The sequence below is a fragment of the Cucurbitaria berberidis genome (assembly GCF_010015615.1).
Source record: "Cucurbitaria berberidis CBS 394.84 unplaced genomic scaffold K460scaffold_8, whole genome shotgun sequence".
NCBI lineage: Eukaryota > Fungi > Ascomycota > Dothideomycetes > Pleosporales > Cucurbitariaceae > Cucurbitaria > Cucurbitaria berberidis.
In genome coordinates this window covers 149,989-174,789 of record NW_024468942.1, presented here as the reverse complement: position 1 = coordinate 174,789, position 24,801 = coordinate 149,989, and the positions used below count along the sequence as shown (strand labels likewise).

Here is a 24,801-nt window from a genome sequence, read left to right as displayed (position 1 = left end):
GGCATTTCATATGCAAGTTGTGCGCGACAATGGCCACAGGGTTGACAAGGAAGGGCGCCCCTCCGCTGCTGCGGATGGTTGGTGGGAAGCGGCATGCAAGTGACAAGGACCATGAGGAACCGGCGTACAAGGGAAGGCCGGACACCAATGAAAAGGCCAAAAAGAGAAAAGAAGAAGAAGAAGAAGAAGAAGAAAAGGAGGAACAATTGATCAATGCCGAACCTCTCTCGACCGACGACGAATTGCAGCAACCCCCACCCCGACCGTCCCCATCCTCGAGGCGTAAGATAGCGGTTCCAATAAAGAAAGTGGATGCCGAGTTGAAGCAGCCGCAGAGAAAGTCCAGTAGGAAGGCGCCACCGATACGGGCCCCCGCCAAAGGATCGTATCAGAGTGGAAAGGCCGACAAAGCAACGAAGGGCGTCGAGGATGATAAGGAGAATGCAACATCTACACAGTCTTCGGTTGAAGCATCGGAAGACCAAGGGTGGGGTTTTGCTGAAGAATTCAGGCTACCATCGCCAAAGAAGCAGAAGACGCAATATGGAGCAAACGCAAGGGGAGCTTCTTCCCGCGCGAACATACATGCACCGCCCGCAAAGAAGTTCGGTACAGGGCCATCGAAGAACGTGCCGAGAGCTAAAGGGAAAACAAGCTATACGCGGAAGAACCGGACGCAACCGCAAGAGGAGGATGATGTATCGGACGTATCCATGATGAGCAATGATGAGCTAGATAGAATACTTGTTTCAATTCCTACGAAAGTTGAGGATCCAGAATTGCGCACAAAGGAGGTCAAGAAGACAGGCCCTCAAGACAAAGATGGAAAATCTACGCTCGCCCCATTGGACGATGAGGAACTGAAGAACATCTTGGACGAGCCATCGAAGCCCACCCGAATTCTCTATCAGCTCGGCGACTGGGTGCAAGACCAGGCGCCGCCGTCCTCGCAACTCGAGTCAAGCGCTCCGCAGGAAGCCCTCGACAACATCAAGGAATACATCGAGCAGCTTCCCCAGGACGAGGCAGAAGGTACACGATGTTCATTGTGTAAAGAACTAGTGGAATTGGAAGACTACTGGGAGTTCTGGAAAGGCAGGGACAAGACTGTCAAGAACCACACGGCATACTGTACTAGACATAGGAGGAAGTCTGCACAGGAGGAATACCGAGGAGAAGGATACCCAGAGATTGAATGGGATGCATTGCCGCAGCGCATAAAAGCCCACAGACAGGACCTATACAAAGTGCTCAACAACAAGCGGCCAAGCAGATACAGAGAGCGCTACGAGCCCCTCGCTTTAACCGGAAAAGCAGCGGCGGTGCCTTCCCGCCGCAAAGATCTCCCCCAGGAGGTCCAAGACGAACTGGACTCGTACGCGCTTGACGACAAGGCCACCTACCCCGGCTATTACGGCCCCCATGGACGACGCATCATCACAGAGAATGTAATGAAGGTGCTCAAGAACGAGATCAAAACCTGCAGAGACTCGGTCGTGCAGGCATCTGGACCCGCGGCTTTTGTTCAAGCCGTGCTCGTCCCTGAAGTAGCCATCCTGCTCATCATGGAAGATTGCACCGTGGACCGTGAAGAGGCAGAGGAGATTCGAGAGAAGACGTATGACATGGGCCTTTTACTCAACGAGGAGATTGAGGATAGCCTCGAGGTGCAGGATGATAGTGAAGACGACAATGAGTATCATCATGGGTGAGTAAATCAGGCTTCAAATACGTGTTTCCTCCCCCTTTTTTTTGTAATCGTTTGCAATGTGCGGAGCGTAGCGCTCCTGATTTTAATATAGCCATGCTGTATTTCATCTTCTTGATACCCCTAATATTAGTGTTCGTTGCTCGTATCATATCACTCTACCGTTCTGGTCTACTTTGTCACTTGCTTGTCCCTAGTTCGTAAAAGAGGACTTTGGTGAAGGTGATTTTGAGAAATTAGAGAGCTCTTTCGAACAAGGAATGATGCATGCTTGGAGAAAGGGACGAGGTTGAAGAGACTAGGCGGCGTCATAGGTCATGGATTTTCATGCTGGAACACTATCGCATACCTCATTCATACAATCAAGACTTCACAACTCATCCCTTTCCCGCCGGCCTCCCTCACCCTGTTCCCCAGCTACTTCCCCTTGCTGCGCGGCTTGTGCTTGTTCATACTTCTCCCTCTCCACATTCTCCTCCCACATCTTCTTCTTGGGATTCCTTGGCTTGTCACTCTCCTTCAACACCGTACCATCACCTCTTGTTACTGGCCCCTTTTCTTCCTGCTGCTGCTGAGGCTGTTCCCTCAGCTGTGGGTGATCAGGCAATTCAGTCCCTTGGGGCTGCTGATTCTGTTCTGCCATTTGGCCGACTTGTTGCGAGTAAGAGTTTATAGGACTAGGATCGGGAGCTTGAGCGTGCATGTATCCTCGACCTCCACCGCCAACGCGAATGTAGGGTTGTTGGGCGTTGGGATTTCGCGTTGGGAATTCACCCGTTGCGCTAGGTTTGACAATAAGGCTGGATGACGGCTGAGAGGAGGCTGCGAGACTCGACTTTGCGGCTGATGACGCGGTGCCTACCGGGATGATGGCGAACAGAACGCGGAACGCTAGCCTCAGAGGCCAGAAGACGAACCAACTCAGTGGACCGTACAGCCACCGACGGAAAACAAGCCAGATGACAGTCGTAATCAGGACGTAAAATGTAGTTTCGAGATACCACGTATCGCTCTTCGTGCTCTTCAACAGTGTAGTCACTAGAGTCTTGCTACTGGCCAGCAGACTGTTCAAATCCGAGTACTTCTCTCCCAGCTCCGCAAGCGCAGCTGTACTCTGTTCTAGTGTCTCTTGAGCGAATCGTGAGCGCGAAAGCTCGTTTTGCATCAATTGATGGGTTCGGCGCAGGGCGGAGGTGACGTCCGAGGAGGCCTGGGTGACGACTTCGCCTTCCGAGAGCCCTTGTTGCTGTTTCCGCTGGCGATAGGTGGAGGATGGGGTCGACGAGCCGGATTGTAGATTTGAGAAGAGGAGTTCACGTTCCTTGAGTTTTGCGCGGTCTGCGTTGTGTTTGGCGGTTAGTTGTGCTTTGCGGTACTGTGACCGTGATCTACAAGGCGTACATAGTTAGCATGCTCGTCTTCGTCTTGACGGACAAGATAAAGGCACTTACGATCGCAGATCCTCTGTCAACCTCGCTAGTAGGACTGCAAGCCTACTCCTCTCACTCTCTCTTGTGCTATCCCTTCTCCGGCCAAAACTTGCTCCTTGATGTGTGATGTCCTCAACCTCTTGCCTGAGGAGTTCAAGCTCTTCTTCAATGCTCTTCAGGCTCTCGTGGATCTCTGCACTCAGTTCCAGTCGCACATCTCCCTCCTCGGGACCGTTGACTGGTTGTGATCCCGGCTGGAAGTCTAATTTCGCAAGTCTCTGTATGAGATGGCCAACGGCCTTGTTATTCTCCGAGAGTGAGTTTAGGCGGGTCGTGAGGGTCTGCGTGGTGGAGAGGAGGGGCGGCATTGTATTCGGAAACGAGTGCGGAATAGGTGGTCGAAGCATGCAGGTGCTATGACGGAAGATGCTACGGTGGGCTGTAGAAGCAGAGGCGCGGCGGGCGAGTACGGATGGCTGTTGTGCCACGTTGCGCGAGAAAAGCGGTGGACAGCACGGGCCTTGCGACTGTGCCGGTGAACGAGCGAAACCGTAAAGAGTAGAGAAGAACATCAATTGCGCCAGCACTCCCCCGCAGCCCGACTATCAGTATGTATTGAGCGCTCCCCAGATCCTTATTCTGCTGACATTCCTTGCAAGCTCCTCAACAACCTCGGTCCTCCGCCGTACTGCAGTCATTATGATAACCCGATTCTTGACCGACGTCCGCCTCACATTCAACCCCTTCAGCCTGCGCTCCAAGCCCGCACGCCTATTCCTCTCTCTAATACCGCCCAATGCGCGCGCAGACGGAATGAAGATTGAATCCAAGATGCTGCCGCGGAGTAGCAAAGAGCCTGCGAGTCTGGGCTTGAAGTTCAGTATGTTACCACCACAGCCTATCTAGCTAGTAAATGTACTAACGGGAGTCCACAGAGGACGGCAAGGAGATGCAACTCGATCTGAGCACTATGCGGATAACCCAAGTCGTGGAAGAGGTGGATCGACATTCGCGGTCACTGGCGCGCAAGGAGGAGCTGACGGGCAATTGATGGAAGAGGCCGAGATACCACTATACTAAAGATCATGTACAAACGTGTATATCAGGAGCATCACTCGGCGTTACGGCATCACTCGGGGTTTGAAGTAAAAATATGGAAATGAAGACTGTTACTCGATGAACGTATGTCACCTCTGCCATCGAGGGGCGTTTTAGCATGCATATGATTCATCTATCAAACCAAGTGATGCTATGAGCTGGACTGTACGGCTCCTTCGCAATGCCCAGTCTCCACACTTTCGGTCAAGTTTCCAGTGCAATTGTCACATCTGCGTCTCTGCCTTTTTGCCCACACCTAGTTGGAAGGAGCGCCGGAGATGTAGAACCACTTGTCGATGCTGGGATCAATCAGAGCTGGGCTCTTGTTCTCGCCATGGGGGATGTTGAGCTGGTTGGCGTCGGCGCGGTCAGGAGAGTGCGACACGGTGGTGTTGGTCCTGCGAAGAGCTGTCAGCTGGAGTCATTCAAGGCAATACTAGGTCGAAGAACATACAGAGACAGATCCTCCTTGGGGGTCTTGCCAGTGGCAAGCTTCTCCCAGGCCTCGGCGCACTCGCGGACAATGTCCATGGCGTACTTTTTGTTTTTGCACTCGCCAGAGAAGGCGAACTGGTTCTCAGGCTTGCCGTCTGGGATCTTGTAGATACGGAACCACTCGTTGGTGGCTCGTAGGAGACCAGGCAGATGGCGCTCGACGTCCTCGACATCGTTGAGCTTGGGGGCCAAGGGGTCGTTCACGTTGATGACTATGATCTTCCAGTCGGTCTCGCCCTCGTCAAGCAGAGCCATGACGCCGAGGACCTTGACCTGGATGACCTCGCCGGGCTTGGCGACGAGCTCGCCAATCTCGCAGACGTCCAATGGGTCATTGTCGCCCTTGGCCTTGGTCTCCTGGTGGACAACATTGGGGTCCTCCCACGTCTGCCAAAAGCAATCAGTATGTGTTCTGCCGTCGGATATCGGGCTCGCATCATCGCACCTGAGGGAAGGCACCGTAGTTCCAGAGGTAGCCCTTGTGGGGGAAGCAGTTTCTCACGAAGCGGAGCTTGCCCTTCTTGATGTCCTGCTTGATGGGGTTGAGCGTCTCCTCCTTGGAGATCTGTGGTGGACAGCTGGTCAGTCATGTCTTGGGCTAGGCTGGGCCAATGGAGGGGCACGCACCTCCATCTTCGCGTTGGTCCAGCGGGGCACCTCGACGACCATGTTGAGCACCGTCTGCTGCTCATTGGCGTAGAGGGGGATGTCGTGCCATGGCGAGACGAGCTGGCCGTCCTTCTCGATGAAGATGCGGTGCTCGAGCGTGTTGGGCGCGCCGATCTTGCGGATGGTGTAAGACATGGTGTGCGTGCTCTTGTCAGTGTCTTCTGGCTGTGTTAGTGGGGAAGAGGAGGCTGTTGGTGTGGTGTGTAGGTGTGCTTTGATTAGGCCAAGTCGATGGTTGATTTTCTTAGTGCAGGTGGGGGCCGGCGGCGGGGTGAGGGGCGCCACGGTGACGAGCGTTGCCGCCGACTGTCTGCATGGGACAGGCGTCGGAAAAGCGAAAGGGGACGTGGGACGGAGACGGGGAGCAGCTACTCGGACAGCTGGGTAGAGCCGCAGCACTCGATGGACGGGCATGCAGATGGTATTTATCGCTAGAGAAAAGCAACCGGCTACGCTCTTCTTGCGAGACCAGCCCAGAACCGAGGCACACGAAGAATCAAGAGTGCGACCGACAGACACTTCACTGCGGAGCGGAGCGGATTTGTCCAGCTCCAACTTCCTGCGCACGGACTTTGTATACGTCTGACGTGCCACCACCCCTTTGACCATGTCAACAACGTCAATACAATCGATTCGGTCGCCAAAATCCTGGCGCGACTACAGTATTACCTAGCACCAAATGTCTTTCAGCGCCTTCCGACACCACTCCTTCATGGCATCTGGGCTCTTCTGGTAGTCCCTCCCAGCTCTGATTGGCATATCCCATATCACCATCTCCGTCCAGGTAGTCCTGCTCGATGACATCAAAATCATCCAGCAAGTTCCTCTCCTCAGTACGCTGCAGTCGCTGCGCTTGTTGTTCGTAAATGCTGGGACCAGCGAAGCTCGCTAACGGCGGCGCCCGACTCTCTATACCCGCAAAGCGCACCGTTGGCACCCGAGGGCTTGTATAGCATCGATCCATAGAGGTTTGTCCTTCTACTTTGTAAACAAACGGTGACGATGACGGGGCGTTTCGCACGGTCTGCCTTCTGTGTGGCGAGACTATCTGGCGGCTCTCGTAAACTGTACTATTGCACTGTCGTAAAAGTCTGCCAAAGCCTGAGGATGCTGGTGGATCAACACCAGCAATATTCTCTTCTCCATTTACGGCAGGCTGCCTATGGTTTGAAAAGCTATTTGTACCTGAACGAGAGGTTGCTTTTGAGCTGGGTGTATTTCGGACTTGCTGAGCGTCCACGCTTACACGAACAGGTAAGACAGATGGCATCGAAGACGGAGAGTCAACAGAATCCGTGCTTTGAAACTTTGCAGCTCGACCAACAAGGTTTACTCGTCGTGGCGAAGAGGTATGCTGAGGATAGGACTGGGATCTAGACACTCTGTGCAGCGATGGAGCCGTTGAGGACAATACAAACCTTTCCGAGGTACCATTTGTCCGTCGAGGCGCGGAGGATTCTGACCAGGACATGACACTTGTGCTCTCATGGCGCAACCCTCTGCCCCCAGATCCCAGATATGATGCCTTATCAGGCATGTCGACCGTGGGTATCGTGGGTGTAGCGACGTCGCCAACCAAAGATGGCTCTCGCTCGGGACGACTGGCCTCGAGTGGTGTGTCAAGAGAGTGGCGACCCCCATTCATCTGGGTATTGTCATCTCTTTCTGCCAGCGCTGGACGCACAGAGGTGAAGAAGGCGGAAATTTCTCCCTCCTTCATGTGTGCGTGATCACTCTTGCGCCTCTTCTCAAGGACCCCTGCCTGAGGGGTGGGCTCCGGTTGGTCTTTGTGTTGCTGCAAGAACTTCATCTCTGAGAAGACTAGATCCGGCACTGCAAGCGTATCAATTGTGGGCTGATCAACACGAGGTAACGCACAAGGAGAAGCATACAACCACGACCCTTGACCGCCATCGATGTCTTCCCCTTGTTGAAAAGGCCGAGCTGCTCCCGAGGCTTCAACTACACCAATCATCAGTCCACTTGTAGGCCACTGCAGTGATGGCAGCTCTTACAGTCAGCCGATCCCCAGACACGTTCTTGGCATGGAAGCTTTGCACTATCCCGCTGCATGGCTTCTCACCCTTCTTGCGCTTGGACTTGTGCCGCGACCTCGTTGATTCGCCGTTGCGGCCTCGATATGCATGCTTTCCCCGCTCCTCGACAGCCTTTGATGAGGGCTCATAGCGCTCCGGGCGCGTCTTCCGGCGAGGCCTTCGTGCATATCGCTGGCTCGATATGCTACTCCCCGGGGATACAGTGTGTGTGGCATGAAGTGCGTCGCTCTCGGCACTTTGGTCTGTACTGTTCTCGGTAGGGGGTCTTCGCTTCTTCTTCGTCGGCGTCTTCTCCCGCAGAGCAGGAGGGTCTAGCAGTGAGCTGTCCGATTTACTGGGCTTTCGCCCATGTCTTCCTCTGGACACGGGCCCAGGCTTTCCAGGATAGTTGGAAGGGTCGAAACCAGATTGCTCGGGCAGCTTTGGATCAAGATGGAATTGCACGGTCTCGTCTAGCCATTGTCGAATGTCCATGCTGGGGCTAAAGCGACGTAGTGTGGTGTATAGGAGGCGGGTAATGCGGGCGGCCCCCGAGCGAGCCGTCAACAGCCTCTCGCCTTCCTTGACTTGACTTGACTTGACTTGACCAATAGTTTACAGTCCAAAACTGTCGCTAGTTGTGGTACAGCATTGTGTTGGCGAGCGGCAGCACTATTCGGACCGGAACGTGATGCAAGTTGGGTTGGTGTAACCCATGGAGGCAGACGTCTTGCGAGGGGATGATGGAGGGGCGAGGGCGACAGTGGGGTGGGAGAGGTCGACATGTTTGTTCAGAAGGGAAGTGACGATGAAGGGAGCTTGCCCTCGTGGAATTTGCTGAGGGGGGACGCTGGGGTGTGGAAGATGCACCTCAAAAAGGCCATGTTCTACCTAGATACTGTGTGTAACTCGGAGCTCCTCCAGGCACCAAGTGAAGAGATTATGCGCATTTCATTCTGCACTGCACGCTGCCGAAGAGAAGCGGTAACTTGGGGGCCATGAAATTGCGTGGAGGCCTGACATGAGCCTCTCTGATAGGTGGCGTTTGTTTGCGGTTCGTCTAGGGGAGCAGAGCAGAGCAGAGCAGAGCAGAGCAGAGCAGAGTGGCTTGTCAAATGTGATTCATGGTATGGGAGAGTCGTGGCATGTAGCCCCAGTCTTCCCATCTTGCCGTCTTCCCATCTTCCAGTCTTCCAGTCTTCTAGTTGTAGGCAATGGTTAGCGCACGAGCCCCGTGTGTGACGGCCTGCGCCGGCCCAAATGCCAATCCCCACATGCAGGCGATGGATGGATGGCACCTTGATGATAATAATAATAAGCTTCTTTGAACCACTCTTCTCCACCCAATGCCCGCCATGCTAGCCGCGTCCGAAGGTCGCTCTCGTCCGTCGAGCACGCAACCTGTGCGTGTCTTTGGCCAACCCAATCGTAGTCCGTCGACGCAGCTGCCGGCACTGGGAGCACTCGAGTGGCCGCACTGTGGTGCACCTATCAAACTGGTGCACCTATCAAAAAATCCAAAAGGCTCCCCCTTTTTTTGCAGAGGCCCATGCCGCCGCCCTGTAATTGGGCTTGGGGTTGCGAATAATCCAACCAGGGCTGCATGTACCCAGCATGAGAAAGCAGACACGGGACAGCCTAATGTTGGAAGCCTGCCACTGCTGCCAGGCGCCGGCTCCAATACGGGCCCTCCGCGAGCGCCATGGTTTGCCTTCCCTGTAGAGCAACATGTCCGGACTGCATGCAATACAACTAGTCTATTCACTGGCTGGGCTCCGACTCCGCACATCACTCCCCTTTGCCGTGTATAAACTGGGTCGTCTGCTATCCTGCGCGACCCAAGACGGCTAGCGTGCTTTCGCTTCTTGGAGGGGTCGAGTCCTTAGGTACTCGTAGCGTCGCCCTGCCCCGCCAAACCTTCAACGCTTCACTATCTCTGCCTCCACCACGGCAGCCCCCATCACTTTGCGACAACCTTGCACCCCCGATTTCTCTCTCCCTTCTTCTCAATCCAAGCCCAATCGCTTGCGCCATCGACTCCGATTCAGCCTGGTGCTACAAGACTAAATGTTCGTTCCGTCACGTTGCTACACACACTGCCTGCATGGGAAGCCGCCATGGCTTCCTCCGCCTTCCCAGCTTTCTTCTTCTTCTCTTCTCTCTACAAGTCCTGTCATTGCCTGTTCTGAGTCCATTTGTATCGCGCGCATCCTTCTGAGCTCCGAGTGCTTGTATTGAGACCGTATTCAGTGTTCGATCCAGACGTCATCCAGCCATGTCGAAACTTTTCATTGGGTAAGTCCGCCTACATGCTGCTCCGAACGAGAATGCGACTGACGCGTCACAGAGGCCTTGCGTGGCACACCGACGACCAGGCTCTGCGCCAGAAGTTTGAGGAGTTCGGTCAGGTCGAAGAGGCCGTGAGTAACACATGGCATTCGCACGCCGGTGCAGCAACGCTAACATGGCTGAAGGTGGTCGTGAAAGATCGCGATACCGGTCGCAGCAGGGGCTTCGGCTTCGTGCGCTATGCGAACGACTCTGAGGCCGATGCTGCCATGCAGGCCTTGAACAACGAAGAGTGGGTGGTTTCCTCCACTTCCTCCCGCCTTAGCAGTCCACGCTTGATCATTGGCGCTGACCTTTCACAGATTCGACGGGCGTAGGATCCGCGTCGACAAGGCTTCTGACCGTGCTGGCGGCGGCGCGCCACGAGGCGGCGGCTACGGTGGCGGCGGCGGCGGTGGTGGATACCGTGGAGGCTATGGAGGTCAACAAGGTGGCGGAGGTAACATCTCGATCTAGTGCTTGCTGTTTTCCAGTGCTAACTATTGTCTCAGGCTACGGAGGAGGTCGTGGTAAGCTACTACTTTTGCCCATGAAATGATTCACAGTGACAATCTAACTCCAATCAGAAGGCTACGGCGGCCAGCAAGGCGGCTCATCTTGGGGACCTCCCCAGGGCGGCCAATACCAGTCGCGCGGCGGATATGGTGGTCAGGGCCAGGGCTACGGTGGACAAGAGGGTGGCCAGGGTGGTGGCCAGCAGCAGCAGTACTAAGGTCACTTGATGCACCCTGCTACACGACTTACGATCTTATCCTTCATCAGAGACCCGGACATACACGAATGGTAGTGGGTAAGGGAAGAGTTGGGCCTGTGGGTGGGTTGCATGACGGCGGTGTTTCTAGACACGGCTCCACATGGCTTCGCCTTCAGAGGGTGCTGGCAATGTCAAGGGTGTCACAAATTTGCGAATGTTAATGGCAGTAAGGGTGGTTGGTACTGACGAGATGCGATACCCATTGAATCAGGATGTGCTGCTGCTCTGTACTTGTCTTGCGCTAAGGCTTCAGTTCCTTTACTCACGTTCTTTACTTCATAGTCCTGTCGGTTCTTCGCGTATCAAAAAGCTGTGTGTCTTGAGAAAAAGATGACTGGTGCCTCCCTTTATCGAGTGTGCTACAAGTTGTGGACGACGTTCCCTTCCGTATCGCGACGACAGGACTCGTAACGCACCGCAGCCCGACAATGATATAACGGGCCTATTCACAAGAAGTATAATCCCCCAGTACACGGGAAATGCAGCAGCGAAAAAAAGAAAGCAAAAAAACTCATCAAACAACGCATTGTGATTATCCCGCATGTCGCATACATAGCCGCCGAGGAGCTGCAGTGGACGCGCAGGTTAACAGACGCAGCCTTCTGCAAGTGCTCGCCGTTCTGCACGACACAACTCGGTCCAGGCGCACTCTGCGCTGCGCTTTGCTCTCCATTGAGTCGCCACAACCACACACGCGTCCGCAAACTAGGATTCTATTTTCTTCCAACTAGCTTGTCGCTGCTGCTGCTGCTGCTACTGCTGCCTAGGCGGCTGATCTTTGTCGTGGCTGGCCTAGGTGCACTACCGGCTCCATAACCCCGCTTCCCTGGCTCATCTATCACCACCAAACCCTAACCGCCATTATCTGCCATTATTGAGTTTTTGGAGGCTGCCTGGAGGCAACCCGAGAGGACATGATGAAGAGCTGGACTGGATTCGAGGATGCTGTTCCACCACTTCAGCCTCGACGGACCGAGGTTCGCTGGCGTGCCTTGACTGCGACTTTTGTCACCATGGTGGTCCTCGCGGGCGTGGACACTGTTTTCCCGGAGTTGAAGCATTGGTCGCCTCCGTTCTGGAACCATGATTCAAATCGCCCGGGCTCTAGGTATGCTGTAAAGCCATTCAAGTGGTCTGAGGTACGTAGGGAGCGTTTCTTGAGCGTTGCACAGAGCGTGGTCGCCACGCTTGCTTCTTATCAGATCGAATCATGTCTAGAGTACAACGAGTCTGAAATACTTTAGATAACGCCTCGCGAGCACCTTGAGTTCCACAAGTGCTTTGATGGCTTCGAGTGTGCAAAGCTAAGCGTACCACTTGACTACTTCAACGGAACATATCCCGACGAACGGGTGAACATTGCGATTGCAAAGCTCCCTGCCAAAGTCCCGGTTGACGATCCGCGATATGGAGGACCCATCCTCCTAAACCCAGGTGGTCCTGGTGGCCCTGGCGCTACCTTTGCGCTCATGGTAGCAAAGTCACTGCAAACAATCGTTGATTCTGGTGCCGATTCAAGTACTGCTTCTTCTAGCCCAAAGTACTTCGATCTCATCGGATTCGACCCTCGTGGCATCGGTGAGACTGAGCCTGCAGCTAAATGCCTGCCAGACGAACCGTCATCGTGGTCGTGGTCTTTGAGAGAAAACAACGAAGGTATTTTAGGAAGCTCAGATGCAGCTCTTGGTAGACTGTGGTCAATGAACCATGCCTTTGGAGCGTCTTGCAAGCAAGCTATGGATGCTGAGGATGGTCCCGATATCAAGGAATACGTGTCAACCGCATTTGTCGCACGAGACATGCTGGAAATTACTGAGAGGCATGCCGAGTATGTCGTGAAACAAGCGGATCAACTGTCAGTTCAGAGAACCACGAGGCCGCGATCGCGTTGCCGAGAGGCCTACGTCCCTGGGAAGGCCAAGCTGCAGTACTGGGGCTTTTCGTATGGTACCTATCTTGGCTCGACATTCGCGTCAATGTTTCCGGACCGCGTAGGACGCCTCATCCTCGACGGCGTCGTGAGTTCCTACGACTATAACCACGCGCTGGGTAATGGAAGTCTTGTAGACACCGAAAAGTCCATGAACTCGTTCTACACTTTCTGTCATCACTCAGGCCCCGAAGAGTGCCCCTTGGCCACAGCGAATGGAACAATCACCGATGTTGTTGAACGTTTCCAGAAGATTCTCAAATCCCTCTACCATAGCCCTCTCGTCATCAGCTCTCCACAAGGCCCGGAGATACTCACCTATTCCGATGTGAAGTTGTTGATCTTCAGCGCCGTGTATCAACCGCAGGCCAGCTTTCGGTTCATCGCTGAGCTACTTGCTGCTGTTGAAGCGGGAGGCGGCGAGATTATCGATAACCTCAGCTTCGCATACCGCTCAGGTCATGTCTATCATTGTCCTGTCAACGGTTCCGACTATGCCCCCAAAGGTCTCTCCGAAGCAGCTGAATTCGCCATCCTGTGCGGTGATGGTCTCGATCAGTCACACGTTGACATTGATGAATTCGCCGAATACTGGAACCTGCTCGACCGCATCTCACCTACCGCAGGCTCAATCTGGTCAATACTCCTCATGCGTTGCGCCGCCTGGAAGATCCGCGCAAAGTACTCTTTTCGAGGTCCTTTTGGCGGAAACACGTCTCATCCTATCCTCTTCCTCAGCAACACCGCCGACCCCGTCACACCCTTACGTAGCGGACGCCTCATGCACAGCCTATTTCCGGGCAGCGGCATGCTCGTTGGCGACAGTGCGGGTCACTGCTCTGTATCAACGCCGAACCCGTGTACATTAACCCATATAAGAGCGTACTTTCAGACTGGCGTGCTGCCCCCACCCGAGACAGTTTGCGTGCCACCAACCACCCCCTTCTCGCTCAACTCGACCGATCCAAAGTCCCCCTTCTACGATCCATCGTTGGGCAATGCGAATATCGTGGCGCTTCAGTACGATGACTTTTATCAGGCACAGCGGGATATACACATGGCAGGCTTGAATGTGCAGAGGGTGATTGCGGAGAGCGATGCATTTGGTTTCCAGAACATGTTTGGTGGTGGGCAACGAGCGAGGAGTATGAGGAAGCTCGAAGCGCTAGGCTTTTGAGTCGCACCTCCCGATTGACCATCACCGTCATTATCGAACTTTAGGGTAGCAAAACGCCTCCCTCCTTTTCTGACCTTGGTTCAAATTGTTGCCTGTTGATTATAGTTGGGTTGGATATTCACCACGGCTTAGTGTAATATATTATAGCATAGTCTCCAGTCTCCTTCACCCTACTTTTCCTCGTCAAGATTAGCATATTCTCACCCGCGGGCTTCTGTAGAAAATGACGCGCCGTTCAGAGCGCTCATTGTAAATCAATACGTACATAGGCTTTGTTGCCGTACCTCACATCATATGTTCCCACCAAAGCCCGGATGAGTGTGTGTTCTTCCAACCAACAACCAGAAACACAGACTTTGTTTTGAGCTGATCCGTTAATCTCACTCACTTGCTATGCTTTAATTCTCTTAGTCGAGCTCCAAAACGTTTGTACAAGGCATGGCATTTCAGAGAGAGAAAGAGACAGGAGATTCATGTGCAGCTAATTTACTTGATGCGAATTGACAGCATATGATACAATACAAGATATCCCAACTTTGATCCGAGAACGCCAGAACAAAATTTCACCTAAGCAGACCAAATGACCTTGCTGATAATTCCAGCACCTACACGTTTACTCCTCATCTTCCTCTTCCTCGCTATCCTCATCCATACCCTCAGCCGCATCCACGGCGAACGTAGGCGCCTGATCAACTCCCAGATAACTATCACTCACAAGATATAGCGTCAACTCCCTTGACCCAGCCTTTTCGAGCGTAAATTCCATCACCGTCTCCAGTTTTCTCAAAATCGGCACCTTCTTGATCGCCAGCAAGCTATGCTCCTTCTGATCTCCAACAACCAGCCACCAACTCTCCGTCTTATCGGCAGGATAGAAGGGTGCGTGGACTTCTGTCTTGAGTTCCTCGTCTTCGTCGATGTTGCGCGTGATGCTGACGCGAAGTTGGGTGGGCGAGTTTGAAGTAATGGATTCGGCATCGACAAGTTTGTAGTCAAGGTCGACATTGGGGTAGAAATTATTCGTGAAATTGGCAATATCGGCCAGTTGCCTTTGATCAACATCAAGCGCAGCAATCAATTTCTTGTAACTCTGATTCTCATCCTCGTCCATGGCGTTGATGAAGTCTTCGACGTCGTTGATACTAAACTTCTGGCTAGCTTTGATGGTGTCGTTGTCGAAGTGTGGAATCTGTTTCAATGGCGAGTCTTTCTGCCACATTGCTTGGACAACCATTTGCGAGAGCTCCATAGCGAACATGGCATTGAGGTGCGCTTCTGATGAGAGCACGTCGACGCTTGCGCTGAGGATGTTGAGCACTTTGCGGAGGACGGTTTCTTGGTCTTTGGCAAGGTCGATGGGTAGTTGCATGCGTGAAAAGTGCGCTTGGAGCAGAACGAAAGCTTTGAAGTGTGGTGTCTCGAAGCTTGGTTCTTGCATCTTGAATGGTACACGGTCGTAGATGCGTTGGAGAATGTGCTCCTCGTGACGCCGGATTTGTATGTCCTCGAACTCGGTGGCGGCGGTGATGATCTCTAGCACGCCCTTCAAGCTGGTTCTGCCGTTGAGCGACATCATGAGCGTTTGCATGGTGATGAAAGAGATGTTGTAGTACGCTGCGATCATACAAGGGTTCAGAGGCGTGATCGCATCCTCTTCCTCATCATGCTCAATCAGGTTCGCGTCTGCTAGCTCCTTCAATGTCTGCTCAACAAGCTCGGATAAATGCGCGCTGAGACCCTCATGGGAGGTATCGTGGAGGTTGTAGTAGCTAGGGTTGGCGAGGAGACGTCGATAGAAGTATGTGTAGGTAGACCAGTCAACAGCTTCTTGTGTGGACTCAATCGTCTTCGCGCTGATCTCGGCGACAAAGGCATCGTGGAGGTAATCGTGGAGATAGCTCTCCACGGGTAGGGCCTCGTTCAAGAACTTCTTGTAGTACTCGCGCTTCACCGCGGGCAACATCAGGACACCCTTTGCTGATTTGTCCTTACCTACCCTGCCAGCCTTTCCAAACATCTGCAGGATATCGCTGATGGGATAGTCAACATAGCGATGTTCTCGACCCTCGTAAAATTGGGTGCCCTGAACAATCACCAGATGGGCGCCGCTGTCGATTTCCCAGCACGAATCACGTGAGACTATCAATACCTGGATAGCCCCAATCTTGAACAAGTGTTGCACGGCTCTCTTGTCGAAAGAGTTGAGGGCCTCGTGGAAATATCCAATACCATGAGCAAGGGACGTAGCGAGGGATTGCTCGTTGACCTTTTCAAGGAGGTGCTCAATATCTTTTAGTTCGACATTCAGGAAGCGGTCATCATCCTCGTCGGCGACGCAAGCATTGTACAAATCAGCAGCAGAATTGCGAGCTTGCCTCCTGTTTGGTACAAACACCATAGCGGGCTTGTCTGGGGACAGCTGTGTAATCGCGGCGTATGTTGGTCGAGCCATTGCCATCATCAGCGATGGAAAGTGAGGGATAGTGAATGATTGAATCTTTAACTCCAATGGCACTGCTCGGATGCCAGGGCTGAAATTGTAAATGGTGTGCTTGGTCGCACCGATCCACTCGCCAATGTCTCGCGCATTTGACAGTGAGACGCTGAGGCCGACGATGCGCAATTTTGACTCAAGTTGTGCTGCCATTGCTTGCATACGGGACACCACAATTTCGTATACGTGCCCGCCTGAGCCACCCAGCATATGCAACTCATCAGCGATCAGAAGAGCTACAGATTGAACATTCTTCCGTCGTTGCCACTGCCGCGAAATCGAGTCCCATTGGGAAGGTGTAGCCAAAATAAGGTCGCCCTTCTCAAGCAAACGGAGGTCTGCCGTGGTTTCGCCGGTGAGCTTAACCACGTCTTTGCCTCCACCGAGGCCGGAAAGGCGCTCATTCCAGTTCTTGAACTGAGTATCGACAAGCTCCTGGAAAGGTGCTAGATAAACGATTCGGCCTTCGTTGTTGCTGGCCCAGTGCCGTAGAATAGCAAACTCGGCGCAGAAAGTCTTGCCGTTGCCTGCCGCAGCACCGACAAGGACGTTGTCATCTGTCGTGTACAGCGAGTTGAATACTTGTGTTTGGACCTTGTTGAAACGGCTCACGTTGTCGTATAGACCCGTGTATTCCTTCTTCTTTAGTGCGGAGACAGGCAAGGGCTGGAGATCGAGAACAGGAGTGTGGGCTGGGAACTTTGCGGGAAGAATGAGCTTTTGGAAAGAGACGGCGAGCTTGGTCTCAGAGGCCATCCATCGATCGGAGAGGACAGTGATGAAGTAGTTCGGCGGCATTGGCTCGTCGATAGGCACCGTTAGCTCAATTAGGTGCTCGTTCATCTCGCCATCAGCGTAGTCCCTACGGAGGATGAATTGATCGTGGAACAGAATTTGTTCGCCATCGCAATCTTCGACCAAGATCCAGAATGCCTCAGAGGCTCCGTGTAGCTCCGTATCCCAGACAAAGTCGGGTCGAACCGTCAGCTCCATGCGGAGTAAAGACCTTGTTATAGGTCGCGGTGTTGCTTCGATCTGAAGGCGTGGGAACTTCTCTACTAGTTGGCAGACAAGCTTGCCGGCCTTTGGCATACCCAAAAGTTCGCCCATGCTGGGTGGGTCAAGACCAAAGTAGCTTGACCAGTTGACGTCAATTCGCTCAGCTTTTTGTATGATGTCTCGAGGACAAGTGTGGAATTGCCGAAGAGGTGTCATGGTTGGCCACATGCGCTTCTCCGCCATCTTGCACATGTCGAGCGCCAACTTTGCAACTTGAGACCAGCCCTTTTTCAGAGAAATCTCGAAAATTGCACGTAGGATACGCCCCGCTGACTGCGTGACGTAGACAAGATCGGCCATGAGAGCGAGACCTTCTAGCTTGAGCCGAGAGATGTAGGCTTGTAGAAGAACGTTAATCTTCGCTTGAGCTTCTTCAACACCCTCTTTGACAGGGATCGGCACCTTGCCAAGCAGCTTCGCAAGTTCTAGCTTTTCATCCTGGCGTACGGGAATGTACTTGAACTCTTCGCTTAGGGCGAATACTCGGAACAGCTCGATGGCGCTGATACCGGGCTGGATGTGCATGTTGTAGGTCGCCATGGAGTTGTGTGTGATGTAGTAATGCGACGCAATCCTTCCAAGCTCGGTCGACTGAAGTGACCCGGATTTCCTGTCGTACTTGATAAGACTACACTTCTCTAGAACATGTGCTGCTGCATGAACTAGATCCACACGTCTCTGCTCCAACACTGTGTCGTTTTCATACTCCGGACCAACTCGGTAGAGACCTGGTGATCGAAGCATGCGAACAAAAAGGTAGGTGTACCCAAGCCAATCAACTGCTTCGTCTCTATTACGCACGTTGCCTAAAACAACCTCTGCATTCAAATTGTCCGCAAGTTTGCTAATGAACTGTGACTCGATGGGTAACTGTTGGTTCAGCAGCGACAGGTAGTATTGGATCTCGGCCTGGGTGGTGATGATGATACCTTCTCCGTAGGTATCGTACTGAGGGCGACCAGCACGACCGAGCATTTGTAGGACATCTTGAGGACTGAGCTCGACCCAGCTGCCCTTCTCAGGGGAGTAGATCTGAGTTCCCTTGATAATGACGGTATGAGCGGGCAAGTTGACACCCCATGCCAGTGTTGCTGTGCAAACCAGGACTTGGATCGATCCGTCGGCGAAAAGATCTTCCACGGAGGTACGGTCGGCGCGTGACATTCCAGCATGATGGATACCAAACCCGTAGGGCATAAGGTCTTTGAGATCAGTGTTTTGCACTGATTCAGCCTCTTCCCTCAAGATCTCGCGACTGGCAGCATCGGATCGTAAGATTTTACCTATCGATTCCTCCTCTAGAGCCTTGTCGCGGATGTACTTGGCAGTCTTTGCTGTTTCTTTTCGAGAGTGTACGAAGATCAGCATTTGATTTCGATTTTCGCCAACTTGTTCCAGGACTTTGGTATAACAGACATCGTTCATGATCTTGAGCTGCTTGATGGCCTTCTTGTCCGTGACACCGATGAACTCCTGCTTCAGGGGACAGGGTCGGAAGGTCCCGTCGAAGTGGAAGAGGCCCTTATCCGGGTCTACGCGGAGGAAGCTTGCAACATCGCGGTAGTTAGGAAGAGTGGCACTCAGCCCGACAATGCGCACATGGTCCCCAGTTTGCTCGCTACGTCGAAGCGTTCTGCTCACGATGCTTTCGATGACTGGGCCTCTATCATCGTGCAGGAGATGGATTTCGTCAATGCAGATGAGGCGGACAAGGTTGATGTAGCTAGTGTCGGTAGCCTTGCGGGTGATAACGTCGTACTTCTCCGGGGTGGTGACAATAACCTGGGTTTCTGCAATTTGCTGCTTAGTGAGTTGGCGATCACCCGTAAGCTCAGAAACCTTGATGCCGTACGGCTCCAAACGCTTGCCGAAGTTGCCGACCTGTTCAGCTACAAGAGCCTTTAGCGGAGCAATGTAGATGATCTTGAAGTCGTCGAGCGCGATCTCCCCAGTCTGAGGGTTTCGGTGCTTGCCAATCTCGCGAAGCATCGTAAGCATAGCGACATTTGTCTTTCCGGAGCCTGTAGGGGCGCAGATGAGCATGTTTCCGTCGTCGTTGAACGCTGATGGGTAACATTTCGTTTGGATGCGATTGAGCGATTTCGAGGAACCGAAACCGACTCGCGCCCAATCTGGCAGCGAAGAGGTGGGCATGAGCTGTGGTTCGTTAGGATCGCGCTTTGCTTTCGGCGCAGGCACATGAATCTCTTCGTAGCCCTTGAATTGGCGACGAGTTGATCCTTGTGGCAGCTTGACACTAGGATTTGTCATGAGATGATTGCCTTGGTCGAAAACAATGTTGTCCAGATTGACCAGTCGACTTGACGGCTGTAGTCCACCAACCACGCCATCAGGCTTTGGAGCATCAGCCATGTCCACATCTCCTGTATCCGGTAGGCTGATATCTTTGAGGTTAAATTTCATCCTCCCAGTGCCTGCGCTATCCTCAGCCTTGATGCCAGTCTCCCTTGCGCGTAGCTCTTGGAGGATTTGCTGCTGGCCCGCAGCTCTCATCTCCCGCTCAACAGCTGTCCGCTCATCATTATCCTCTGCTGCTCTTCTCCACTTTGTGACCCAAACGACTCGATCTCGATTGAGGACAAGCTTCGCAACAAGTTCGTGGTGTTCGTAATCGAACAGTTCCATAAGATCATTCTCAATTTCACGCAACTCCTTCTCTTCGCCGTCGTCGGAGACACCTGCGAGAATGTTTAGTGCTTCCTGTGTCTTCTCTTGTTGTGTATGCGCGTCTTCGTAGACTTGACCTATTTGCCGTTGTAACCAATACGCATCGATCTCGTGTGCGGGAATGAGTTGGTCGCCACTGTCCTTGCGATCTATCGAGCTGTTTATGTCGCCTTGTAGTACAGTCTCTTCTGTGTCTGCTATGCCGCGGTCCTCTGGGTCCTGGTCGCCTCCAATCTGTTCCACTGCAGTCTCTGCTTCGTCTTCTTCATCCGAGGTATCGACGTCGCGCACTTCGAATGTCTGAGCGCCCTCTTCGTCATCCTCGTCATCGTCGAATACGACAGCGACACCCTGGTTGTCGCCGTTCTCAGCCCCGTCACCATCCGCCATTTCTTCGTCACCTCCTTCTTCGTCATCCTGCGCATCGTAGTCGGTTATCTTCTTGCCCAAGTTGACCAGCTCGTTGAACTCCTTTGCGCCCATGGAAGAACCTAAAAGATCGTCGACTTCTTTCTTCTTGTCGAAATCCTTCAAACTATCATCCTTTAGGTATTCCAGGACCGCATCGGCGGCACTCCTTGTAGTCGCAACCGGAACGTCGCCGAGGGACTTGCTCACTATAGTTGTAATGAGGTCGAAGGTCGCGCGAGTCGCAGGTGTCCGTGGCTTATATGTGAGACCCTCGATATTGAAATCAGCAGCAGCGGTGGCCCCGAAAGCACTTGTGCCATCGTCCCTCTTCCTCTTGCGCTGCTCCCTCTCGAGGACGTCTCCGCCCTCCGCAAGGCTTCCTCGCTCAATCCCAGGCCCCTTGGGCTTCTTCTGCTGTGTCGGCGCATTGTCTCGCGCCGTCCGTCCTCCCATGTCCCGAATGTTTATACGGCCAGCAAGTGACTCGGGATCGCCCGTGTGCTCGTCTGGTCGGCGCGTCGTAAATCGACGGTCCGCCTGCAAAACCAAATTTGACATGGCCGCATATTTGAACTGCGCGAGGTTGTTTGGATTTTGCGCCATGGTGACGTTGGGTATCGTGTTCTTGCGCAGCTTGCGCTTTCAGGCTTCGTCTCGTCGAGCTACTTACTCGCGAAATGTCGAGTATTTAGACTAAGGAAAGGGACCGTGGTATTCCTGCGCAAAATAGAAAGGAACGTCTAGTGCGATTGGTGGAGGTTGGACTGCGGGCGCGCCCTGCAGTTTGATGCAAGTGAGTGCTGCGATGGTCTCCAAAAACTTAAACAGAGCTTGGACTTCGACTAGGCCGCAGGTTTTCACGTGACGCAGCCGCCGCCTAGAACTACCACGAATATACTTCGCGTTCTAATTAGTTTGAGATTATCGGTTTTAGCACTTGTAGGTCAAAATAGCAATGTAGAAGAAGACCTCAATGAACGAAGGGCATTCCCTTTTATCATAACCAGGAAGGAGTGCCTGCCTAGATAGAGAGAAAGTTTTGTTTGTTCGACTCGTTGGATACAACCACGGAACGCACTAGAGTCATCAGTAAACAATAGTAATTGCATGCGTAAGGTTGACATCTACCATGGTCACCTGCCGGCGTAGACACTGGTCCTTGAGTACACCCACAGACTGGTGATAGCTCAACAGGTAGTCTTGGTGCGCAGGCGCTTCTTGGGCCTATTTTCCTTTTTTTCAAAAGCATAGCAGTAGTATGGTAGGGTTCCAGTGATCTACAGCACATCATGACTTGAAGATTTGCGACTACTTCGAGACGTAGTAGTAATTTGCACATGACTTGTATGTCTCACTCGTCTTCTAGAGATCGACGGTGCCTGCTATACACCCTGTATATTCCACGGCTCGCTTACCAAAGGATTCCACCTTCGAAGCCCCATCACTAGGTCATGCTTGTTGAACAGAAGAAGAAGTGATTCCCAACTAACAATGCTGATACGCGCTTGCTAGTCATCAGACTTGACATCCTCGGTATGGTATTCTGGTTCGTCTAGCCCATCGAGACGCTCAAACTACTTCGGTCTTCTTCTTCTTCTTGTCTTCGATCAATTCCACATTGTCCTCTGGAACCTCCTCATACTTGTCCACCAGGAACTCCAAGATGTCCTCGCTCAGATCACCCTGTACCGTGATCTCCTCGCCACCACCCGGTATCTTTGTCACACTACTGCCTGTCGCAAACTTCTTGCCAAAGTCCTTGGCCACCTTCTTGATATCTAGCCCGAAAGCCTCGAGGCCTTGTACGGCGGTCACGTATTTACGCTTATTACGCTCGATGCGCTTGATCAAAATCTTGGAGGAAGCTCGTGTTTCGGCAGCTCGTGCTTCAGCGGTAGCGGCTTTGGCGGCTTTCTTCTGTGCGTCCTTCTCTGCGCGTTTTTGGGCGTCTACGGAGAGGGCGGACATGTTTTGTTGTAACACTTCTAAGGAAACTATTAGCCGATGTTGCTTGGGAGTCAGATCAAGTAGTCGTGGGTATGCTGAGAGCTCCAGTCAGCTTTTATCAGTTGTTCATACCTGCTGAATAGAGCTTGCTGTGCAGATCGGGGTGCGCCTCCTCAAGCCATTCTTCGCATTTCTTCGTGGTGCCTCCAAATTCGCAGTACTATGGAGCATTAACGTCGGACACCGCACGACATTTGTCGTATACTGGTGTCGTACCTACTTCAGGAGGTAAACTGCATACTTCTCGCTGTTAGCAGTCGGTAACGAAGCTTGTTGGGCATAGCACATACCTCCACAGTAGACGACCTTCGGTAATGTGTCGGCAGACATCGTGTGTATATCTACCGTAAATCGGGTGCGCGATAAGTTAGGTGGTAGAGGAATGCTATGCGGGACGCTGAGGTGCAAGAGGAGAGTTGACGCGAAAGCGCATGGTGGGGCATGTCCAGCAACCATGGCGGGGTACGGGCAAGGGTACGACCTTTCCCTCTAGCAAACAACGCAATTTGGTACGTAGACTGATCTGGACCACATTCATGCTTTGTATCTGATGTCTACTTCATCTGGTTCTGCAATATCCGGATCCTAGGCTCCATCCTTATTTCAGCCCAGTTGCCTCGCAAGACTGAATCCCTTAATAGCTCTTCCAACCCACGCCATACATTTGCAACTTTCCATGCCCAGCCCTCATCGACAGCAACCTTGCCATTATTATTGTATAATGGCTCCATTGGCGAGCCGCTCTCTTCACCAGGTTTCAGTAGCCTGACTCCACCAAAGCCATACACAACGTGTACAACAGCCCAGCTGCCGATCACTTTCTCCGGTCTTTCAGCAAGAACATAGTCGAACTTGGCCCAAAACATTGGATCATGAAGGGTTGTAGGATCTTCTGTCTTGTCGTATGCCCATGTTCGGTTCCCTATGGTGTTTTTTGCTTCTAAGACATCGAATATTGTCTGCGGTCTGCTATGGCTCTCTAGGAAGCGCGTGACGCCCGTCTGACATGCGAGATTATCAAAGTAGACATCAAAGTGTTGTTTTGGGGGGTGTCGAATCCCATTATGTAGTACATTTAAGGCCTCGCCCCCAGGATAGTTGAGACTGGACATTCCTAGAATGGCAGTCGATACCGAAAAGGACACTAAAACGGAGGCAGCGAGAACCAAGCTCAGAGCACTGTAGATCAGCGACTTGCCTCTTCGTGTCCAGATCCAGGATGCGCCTACCGCAGCTATGGCCGTCAGCCCCGGGACAACGTAGATGATGAATCGCCACTCTTTGTGTGGGAGCAAGCTGTAAAAGCCTATGAAGCTTAGCAGAGGGATGAGTAGGTCGAGGCTTCGTCTACGAGTTGCTGCATTCAAGACAGCAACTGGAATGCAGAACAGATAGGTTGTTGGATTTAAGAGTAGTCGTGGAAGCGCATTCGCAAAGTAGTAGTGCCATGGCGAGATACCCCAGTCTGCCGAGCGTCCTTGGATGGTATTATAGTAGAACCCGGTCCATTCGGGCCATAAAGGGAAAGACTGCCAAAAGAAAGAGTCTAAAGGCACTGTGCATAAGAGGCCTATGATGAGTCCTCCGAGCCCAGCAGGGATGATGACGCCGGTGATGGAGATTCTTTGCGTGACGAACAGGTACAGTGTAATAGTCCCGACTAGAATAGCTAGCTCAGAGCGAAAGACGATACCGGCAATAGTGAGCAAATATAGACTTAGTCTATAGCCTCTTGAGACACCTTGACGGTTCCACGGAAGGGCATATGCATTGAGCAGACTTCGTAATGCAAGATTGCCTTGATTAAATGAGCTTCTACACATCTGATAGAGAGGTGGGCAACATACTGAATACCAAAGCAAACATGTTTGGCAACGTTCGCGAAGCATAATAGACGACATGGAATTGGCTTGCTTGGAACATAGCATACCATATGCCTGCGCTCGTTCCAAATGCTCTTTGCACGCTTCTCCCGAACGCGATGAGAGCGAATGCGTTGAGCAGACCAAGCACCCCTCTGACTGTTCGCATCATTAGTTTTAATACAATCTCATCATTGGAACCACAAGGTACTCACCCAGCAGCTGCAACTGCGTAGTAGAGTTCAACAGTGCAACCCACGGTCTTGAAAGTCCACTCAACAACAACGCACCAGCGAAGGTACGCGGCACGCTACCAGGAAACGAAACATGGTCATAGTTTGAAGTTAAAAATTGGTCGGCGTTTTCTGTAGGGATGCCATGGATCAATATATCGTGTATAGCTTGGAGATTAAATGACTCTTCAACTTTCGTGTATGGCGAAACGAACAAGTGGAGCAAAATGAACGTTGGGATGAGAAGATAGAACGGCCAGGCGGGGAGAGGCATGGCATATATCGTTTCAAGAAGTTTCCCAACGCTCTTGACAAAGCGGGATGGAAAGTCCGATGAATTGATGTTGATGAAACGAAGGGCAGGAAGCTGAAGTAGGGTCATAACAACGAGCCAATCACGT

At 52.6% G+C, this 24,801-nt stretch overlaps 10 protein-coding genes across 10 annotated transcripts; 4 read left to right on the top strand and 6 right to left on the bottom strand.

Annotated features, from left to right (window-relative positions):
• Positions 1-29: 29 nt before the first annotated feature.
• On the top strand, positions 30-1,712 carry K460DRAFT_349497 (uncharacterized protein; the record flags this gene model as incomplete). The annotated part of the gene is made up of 2 exons (XM_040931430.1): positions 30-746; positions 801-1,712. 2 exons carry the CDS (start codon positions 30-32, stop codon positions 1,710-1,712), a joined length of 1,629 nt encoding a protein of 542 aa, XP_040782521.1.
• A 366-nt stretch (positions 1,713-2,078) lies between these two features.
• K460DRAFT_297351 (Sec20 domain-containing protein) lies at positions 2,079-3,506 on the bottom strand (the record flags this gene model as incomplete). The annotated part of the gene is made up of 2 exons (XM_040929702.1): positions 2,079-3,096; positions 3,160-3,506. The coding sequence occupies 2 exons, from the start codon at positions 3,504-3,506 to the stop codon at positions 2,079-2,081; spliced, it is 1,365 nt and encodes a 454-aa protein (XP_040782520.1).
• Positions 3,507-3,837: 331 nt separating this feature from the next.
• K460DRAFT_437929 (uncharacterized protein) lies at positions 3,838-4,282 on the top strand (the record flags this gene model as incomplete). Its single annotated transcript, XM_040938423.1, has 2 exons — positions 3,838-4,018; positions 4,074-4,282. The coding sequence occupies 2 exons, from the start codon at positions 3,838-3,840 to the stop codon at positions 4,187-4,189; spliced, it is 297 nt and encodes a 98-aa protein (XP_040782519.1). The 3' UTR covers positions 4,190-4,282.
• Positions 4,283-4,492: 210 nt separating this feature from the next.
• On the bottom strand, positions 4,493-5,535 carry K460DRAFT_297508 (pyrophosphatase-domain-containing protein; the record flags this gene model as incomplete). Its single annotated transcript, XM_040929720.1, has 4 exons — positions 4,493-4,634; positions 4,691-5,118; positions 5,177-5,296; positions 5,359-5,535. 4 exons carry the CDS (start codon positions 5,533-5,535, stop codon positions 4,493-4,495), a joined length of 867 nt encoding a protein of 288 aa, XP_040782518.1.
• Positions 5,536-6,019: 484 nt separating this feature from the next.
• K460DRAFT_297270 (uncharacterized protein) lies at positions 6,020-7,931 on the bottom strand (the record flags this gene model as incomplete). The annotated part of the gene is made up of 3 exons (XM_040929696.1): positions 6,020-7,233; positions 7,275-7,362; positions 7,416-7,931. The coding sequence occupies 3 exons, from the start codon at positions 7,929-7,931 to the stop codon at positions 6,020-6,022; spliced, it is 1,818 nt and encodes a 605-aa protein (XP_040782517.1).
• Positions 7,932-9,698: 1,767 nt separating this feature from the next.
• Positions 9,699-10,179, top strand: K460DRAFT_371917 (uncharacterized protein). The gene has a single exon (XM_040934449.1). It carries the CDS (start codon positions 9,764-9,766, stop codon positions 10,100-10,102), a length of 339 nt encoding a protein of 112 aa, XP_040782516.1. The 5' UTR covers positions 9,699-9,763; the 3' UTR covers positions 10,103-10,179.
• Positions 10,180-11,116: 937 nt separating this feature from the next.
• K460DRAFT_390178 (uncharacterized protein) lies at positions 11,117-13,646 on the top strand (the record flags this gene model as incomplete). The annotated part of the gene is made up of 3 exons (XM_040935770.1): positions 11,117-11,678; positions 11,784-13,550; positions 13,584-13,646. The coding sequence occupies exons 1-3, from the start codon at positions 11,454-11,456 to the stop codon at positions 13,644-13,646; spliced, it is 2,055 nt and encodes a 684-aa protein (XP_040782515.1). The 5' UTR covers positions 11,117-11,453.
• A 340-nt stretch (positions 13,647-13,986) lies between these two features.
• On the bottom strand, positions 13,987-21,096 carry K460DRAFT_371913 (pre-mRNA splicing helicase-like protein). The gene has a single exon (XM_040934448.1). It carries the CDS (start codon positions 20,899-20,901, stop codon positions 14,260-14,262), a length of 6,642 nt encoding a protein of 2,213 aa, XP_040782514.1. The 5' UTR covers positions 20,902-21,096; the 3' UTR covers positions 13,987-14,259.
• A 466-nt stretch (positions 21,097-21,562) lies between these two features.
• K460DRAFT_349476 (RNA binding protein-like protein Tma22) lies at positions 21,563-22,704 on the bottom strand. The gene is made up of 4 exons (XM_040931429.1): positions 22,596-22,704; positions 22,526-22,548; positions 22,378-22,465; positions 21,563-22,283 (listed from the first exon to the last, which is right to left on the bottom strand). Exons 1-4 carry the CDS (start codon positions 22,633-22,635, stop codon positions 21,868-21,870), a joined length of 567 nt encoding a protein of 188 aa, XP_040782513.1. The 5' UTR covers positions 22,636-22,704; the 3' UTR covers positions 21,563-21,867.
• Positions 22,705-22,825: 121 nt separating this feature from the next.
• On the bottom strand, positions 22,826-24,736 carry K460DRAFT_349473 (glycosyltransferase family 22 protein). Its single transcript, XM_040931428.1, has 3 exons — positions 24,383-24,736; positions 24,153-24,326; positions 22,826-24,103 (listed from the first exon to the last, which is right to left on the bottom strand). Exons 1-3 carry the CDS (start codon positions 24,672-24,674, stop codon positions 22,860-22,862), a joined length of 1,710 nt encoding a protein of 569 aa, XP_040782512.1. The 5' UTR covers positions 24,675-24,736; the 3' UTR covers positions 22,826-22,859.
• Positions 24,737-24,801: the final 65 nt, after the last annotated feature.

Bases quoted from the DNA above. Each gene is read 5' to 3' on its own strand.
- K460DRAFT_371917 (XM_040934449.1), top strand. From the start codon at position 9,764: ATGCGACTGACGCGTCACAGAGGCCTTGCGTGGCACACCGACGACCAG.
- K460DRAFT_371913 (XM_040934448.1), bottom strand. From the start codon at position 20,901: ATGGCGCAAAATCCAAACAACCTCGCGCAGTTCAAATATGCGGCCATG.
- K460DRAFT_349476 (XM_040931429.1), bottom strand. From the start codon at position 22,635: ATGTCTGCCGACACATTACCGAAGGTCGTCTACTGTGGAG. The intron at 22,466-22,525 runs GTAGGTACGACA...AATGCTCCATAG, and splicing joins TATGCAGTTTACCTCCTGAA to TACTGCGAATTTGGAGGCAC. The intron at 22,284-22,377 runs GTATGAACAACT...TAGTTTCCTTAG, and splicing joins CAGCAAGCTCTATTCAGCAG to AAGTGTTACAACAAAACATG.
- K460DRAFT_349473 (XM_040931428.1), bottom strand. From the start codon at position 24,674: ATGCCTCTCCCCGCCTGGCCGTTCTATCTTCTCATCCCAACGTTCATT. The intron at 24,327-24,382 runs GTGAGTACCTTG...TGATGCGAACAG, and splicing joins TACGCAGTTGCAGCTGCTGG to TCAGAGGGGTGCTTGGTCTG. The intron at 24,104-24,152 runs GTATGTTGCCCA...CATTTAATCAAG, and splicing joins CATGTTTGCTTTGGTATTCA to GCAATCTTGCATTACGAAGT.